This window comes from Corylus avellana, chromosome ca1 (genome assembly GCF_901000735.1).
Source record: "Corylus avellana chromosome ca1, CavTom2PMs-1.0".
Classification (NCBI taxonomy): Eukaryota; Viridiplantae; Streptophyta; class Magnoliopsida; order Fagales; family Betulaceae; genus Corylus; species Corylus avellana.
The window spans coordinates 25,696,918-25,702,691 of record NC_081541.1 but is presented as its reverse complement, the minus strand read 5'-3'; the positions used below and the strand labels follow the sequence as shown (position 1 = coordinate 25,702,691).

General features: G+C 33.5%; 1 protein-coding gene across 1 annotated transcript in view; it reads left to right on the top strand.

The window, feature by feature from the left end:
- Positions 1 to 5,562, top strand: part of LOC132184033 (ankyrin repeat-containing protein NPR4-like) — a 53,068-nt gene extending 47,506 nt beyond the window's left edge. Inside the window, exons 2-4 of the mRNA XM_059597515.1 lie at positions 1,193 to 1,240; positions 1,404 to 1,867; positions 4,792 to 5,562. Of these exons, the coding sequence (XP_059453498.1) occupies positions 1,424 to 1,867; positions 4,792 to 5,442 (1,095 nt within the window). The 5' untranslated portion in view covers positions 1,193 to 1,240; positions 1,404 to 1,423 and the 3' untranslated portion in view covers positions 5,443 to 5,562. The remainder of the gene's footprint in view (positions 1 to 1,192; positions 1,241 to 1,403; positions 1,868 to 4,791) is intronic.
- The last annotated feature ends 212 nt before the right edge of the window (positions 5,563 to 5,774 follow it).

The following is a 5,774-nucleotide window of genomic DNA, read 5'->3' as shown; positions in this document are numbered from 1 at the left end:
TTTCTCCATCTCTCTTTCACTATACTTTCTCAGTGTGATTTTTAATTCAATTATATATATATATATATATATATTACCTGTATTCAAGCGTGTATATATATATATACACGCTTGAACACAAGTTGTTCAAGCGTACAACCTGTGTTCAAGCGTGTATATATATAGACACACACACGCTTGAACACAGGTTATTCATACATGTTCAAGCGTGTATATATATATAAAATTATATATACATGACATAACTAAAAAAAAAAAAAAAAATTATAGTAAAATTGTTTATCTTTCAATAATAAAAAAAAAGAATGAAAGTCCTTAATAATATAAATTGTATTTATATTATAAGGGTATTTTAGGAAATAAGATCATAATACGATTCTATTCATCAACATATTGCATTGTACCAAACGAAAGAATGAGATTAGGTAGTCTATTCCAGCGTTACAACCAAATAAAAGAATAGGACTAGTTAATCTATTCCCAGTGGTAGCTAATCCCAGTGGTAGCTAATCTTTTTTCAATGGACTAGACAATCCGCGAACCAAACGAGGCCGTAGTGTAGAGTTGAGAAGAAAGAAACGAGTTGGTAGATATCAAACATAATATATTAATATATTTTGTATTTATAATTTCATCTCATATTTTAGCATATTTTTTATTTGGCCCCTTCTTATCAAAATGTCTGGCTTCGTCCCTGCACCTCGAAATAACATCCTATTTACATTTACCACATTACCACTTGTAACACTTTGGTGTAACACCATTTTGGTGTAAAGAGATTCCTCCATTTGTTACTGGTGACAAAAAATAATGGAAAAAAGCGCATGACACACAGTAAAATTTTTGGACTTGAAATGTCCAAATTGTCCTTTCATGGTTCAAACATGAAAAAGAGGGAGTACTTTACAAGGGTACTTTAGTCAATTTAATGAAATCAGGATATTTTGTTTCTATTGCACTTCTCAATAATTTTTCATGCCACCATTTTGTCAAATGTGTTGATAGATTTAATCTCTTCGCAGGCAAAATTTGAAGTTATTTAGATATTTTAATTTGTTAGTAAAAGTAAATATACTTTTGAACACTTACACACTGGTCGATTCTATTTTGAAAAATAAACATATTGTTCGTTCTCTATAAATAGTGATTTTTTAATGAGTATTGTTAAGCAAATTTCATTTTTGTTTTGCAGTGCTAGCTCCGTTGCACCAACTAGTTCTGAATCTCCTTAAACTATTTGGTATACTTTTTTTTTTTTTTTTGAGCAAACACAAACAAAGGAAATTGCATCCACTCGATTAACATCTTTATTAATTTTTTGAATTTTTTTATTCTTTTGAATTTGTCTATTTTATTTATAGTTTAATATAGTTAAATTGGCATTGATTTGATTATTGACAAAGGAATCAAGGATTTATATGAAATGAAGTTCATCCATGTCCAAGCCAATGAACTTCTACGCATCATGTGCAAGGAGTTACCAATTCCAAAATATGGATGGCTTTGGAAAAAATGGATGCCATGGACAAAGAGCAAGACTAAAGGTTCTGATGCCATCTTCTATGCTATCAAGAATGGAATTTTTAAATTTGTTGATGAAATAGCCAAAGAACGACCAAAAGCACTTGTGCGGAGCCTCAGTGGTGATGAACGTTTTTCAAATGCATTATGGGCAACTATCTTTCATCGTCAAGCTAAAATATTTAGCCTTATACGTGGGGTTGATAAGAAGAATCAGCTATCGGCTGGCTGGGATAAACAAGGCAATAACATATTACACATGGTGGGGAAGCTGCCACCTTCAACTTTGGTTAATCGCACCGCTGGTGCAGCTTTTCAAATGCAAAGAGAACTACAATGGTATAAGGTACCTGTCTCAATTTATATTTCTCTTATACACTTTCACTTTATATTAATAATGGTTGTGTTATACATATCTTGAGGACAAGTCAATATTGGAACTCTAAAAAAAAAAACTTACATAGTATATACAACACCCGTACTTACAATCCAATCTAAGGTATCATTATCTCTCCCATTAAAAATGCCTGAAGCCATTGTAAAGGTTCATGCTATATATATGTATGCTGTGCTACAATACCATTGTCCAAATGGCATTACTATATTGATTCTAAAACCATATGTGATGACTCCTTTAACCAGATCTACGTTATGCCTCTAAATGACTAATTATTAGAGCTCAATAGTTTTATTTATATTACTTTGTTTGGCCTAAAACACAACTCATATTTGACTAATTAGCATATACTCATACAATATGTTCACAATTTAGTCCAATCCCAAATATCATAATATCCTACATCTCCCAGCACTGCATGGAATTTTAGACTAGTTCAACATTTGCCACGACCTAGTTAAGTTAGCTAGTCATATTTGCATTATACCGTAAAAGAACAAATTAAAGAAAATTTCATTTAACACTCTTAAGCTTTTATCACTTTTGCAATATCTCTCATAAAGTTTAAAAATTCTCAAACTTATAATTTTTTGCAATCTCACTCCTCCCATTACGATTTGGGGTTAAATTACAAGGTCAAATGGTAAAATTGCTATTATACCCTTATAAACTTCAATAAAAATACAAAATTACCCTTAAGTTATATTTAAAATTTGATTAATTCAAGGACATTTTGGGAATTTCTTATCCATTTGTTAGTATTTAAATGATGGGCAAGATTGCAAATCTTTTTAAGTTTGTTTTACGAAATTAAGAGTTTTTGAATTTTGGGAGACATTGCAAAAGGGATGGAAGTTTAGGGAAGTTAAGTGAAGTTTTCCCAACAAATTAGTATTAAAACTTTCTAAAACTGTACACTAATAAATAATCCACTCCACAAAATCTGATTCAGAAACAAGATACAATGGCCACAAACGCATGTGGGGTGCACATAGGAAAGCAAACTTGTGATTTGGAAACAAGGAGATTAACACAATAGGACTTTTAGGAACAATAAGGCTTCTATTAGGACTTTGAATAGTACTACTTCTTCTTCCTCAAAAGCTTGAATTTTGAGCGACGTTGTAGAGGGGAGAGAGAATGGGTTATTGGGCGAGGGAGTGGCACTTGGAGATCGGTTGAGAGTGAATGAAGGTGGTACGTCTTATTAAAACATAAACTCATAAGAATAAGCAGTGGAAAATAATTTAGACATAACTTTAGCCATTTTTGTTCAAGCCGGTTCTTGATTTGAAAGAGAAATCCCTAGCAACATCAATGCTGAAGTTAAATTTTAGAGATAAAAATTTTGATGGAACCCCACAACTAATAATAGAAATATATTGATAATAATGACTCTTTTCGGGTGGGAAAGACCTCAATTGAATCCAATTAGGATTAGAAACAAACCACAAACAAGTTTTTGCTTAATAATAATTTATTGAAAATAAACTACAGTTACTATCCCCTATTTATAATATAAGGAATACAAGATAAAAATGGACTAAAAAGACTAATTAATATTGGACTCAAAGACTAAATAACGTAGACTAGGACTCAGACTCATACTTGGAAGATAAACACTAAATAGACTCCTTAGTGTAATAAAGCTAGTAGATCTCTATCATTCCTCCCCTTTTAAAAAAAAAAAAAAAAAATACCGTCCGCAAGTTCCAAGGTGCGTACAACATGGGCTTATTAGTACCTACAACATGGCTTATTACTTATTAGGTGAGTTATGACCCCACTTTTTATTTTTTTTCCTTTTTCGTAGGAAAAAAAAAATGAAACGTCTTCTCTTTTTTTCTTTCGCTATCTAAGCCACTTGAACAAAGATGGTGTGAGGAGACGATGCTGCGACACTACAGATGTGTGACAGTGTTGATGGCGCAGTTTGAGGATGCGGAGATGTGGAATGGCACGGTGGTTGACGGCGCAGTTGGGATGGCATGCACGTTTGGAGGGTTGAGTCCGGTGTTCTCTAGATCTACGACTGGTGGGGCGGCGACCGTGGGTTGTGAATGGCTCAGACTCTGGACGATGTCGCGATACTGTTGATCACTGTAAGTCGTTTGTTGATGGTGGCTTACAGTGGACCCAAGCTTTTTTAAGAGAGATGAGTGATGATTCTTCATCCTCTTTCAGTGCCTTCAGGCCACACAATAGTTCATCTAAATTTCTCTCAATTTGTTTCACGATTTGGCTTTGATGGGCTAGCCGACGAGCGAAAATCTGCTCAAACAATGAATTAAAGTTGAGAATCCGACATCCTTACGAAGGCTTTGATACCAGGTTGATAGAACCCCATAACTAATAATAGAAATATATTGATAATAATGATTCCTTTTGGGTAGGAGAGACCACAGTTGAATCCAAATAGGGTTGGGAACAAACCACAACCAAGGTTTTGGTTAATAATTCTTCATTGAAAATAAACTACAGCTACTATCCCTTATTTATAATATAAGAAATACAAGATAAAGATGGACTAGAAAGACTAATTAATATTGGACTCAAAGACTAAATAACGTAGACTAGGACTCAGACTCATACTTGGAAGATAAACACTAAATAGACTCCTTATTGTAATAAAACTAGTAGAACTCTATCAAGTTTCTTCTAATTTATGTCTAATTATGCATTTATTCTCATGCAAAAGTTTTTTATTTATAGGTTATGCTAAGGACCCTCAATTTTATTCCTCGATGGAACTATATTTATTCTTTCCATTGAAGAATAAAATTCTCGCCCATAATATGATATTAATGTCACTAACATGTAATTTTATTTTATTTTGGTAGCTTTTATCTATAAGATTAGTTTAACAAATGCAGGCGGTGGAGAGCATTGTCCCTTCCCATTTTGAGGAAGAAAAAAATAAAGATGGTAAAACTCCTCGAGAATTGTTTACGGAGAGTCACAAGGAATTGGTGATAGAGGGAGAGAAATGGATGAAGCGTACAGCAACTTCTTGTACAGTGGTAGGCGCTCTTATTGTCACCATTATGTTTGCTGCAGCCTTTACCGTTCCAGGCGGTAATAATCAAAATACAGGATACCCAATATTCTTGAAGGACAAACTGTTTATGCTCTTCATAATATCCGATTCCATATCGCTCTTTTCTTCTGCGACCTCAGTCTTAATGTTTTTGGGAATTCTTACGTCACGTTACTTAGAAGAAGATTTCCTGAAATCCTTGCCATCAAAGATGATAATAGGTCTTTCCACTCTCTTCTTCTCCATTGCAACCATGATGATAGCTTTTTCTGCTGCTCTTTTAATTATGTTACATGAATATTCATGGATTTTCATTCCAGCCATTTGTTTGGCAAGTGTTCCTGTTACCCTGTTCGTATGGATGCAATTCCCACTTCTTGTCGAGATGGCCATTTCAACTTTCGGACCAGATGTCGTCAATAGGAAAATAATGAAGCGCTCGAAATTATGTATCTACTTATCGTCTTTTTGTCCATGCCTCTCCTAGAAGAATGCCTATGGTTAAAAAGATAAACCCTTATTGGGGTTCATTAATGTTTGACGAACAATCGGAGGTGGTGATTTTGTTCTTTTCATTTTCTTAGATAGATGACTGATGAATTTTTAGTAGCCGGCTCATGTTGCTAATTCAATAGATGTTTTTACGCTTTCTATTTATTTATTTTTTCTAATTTTTTTTGGTTAATTTGACAAATGATATATTACTTCTTAATCCAATATATTTCCTCTAAATAAGTTTCGACCTATTCCTGGGACTCTACCTTCAAAAGTAAAAAGAAGTTTCATTAGGCCACAAAGGTTATTAGTGTCCCAGGCTAT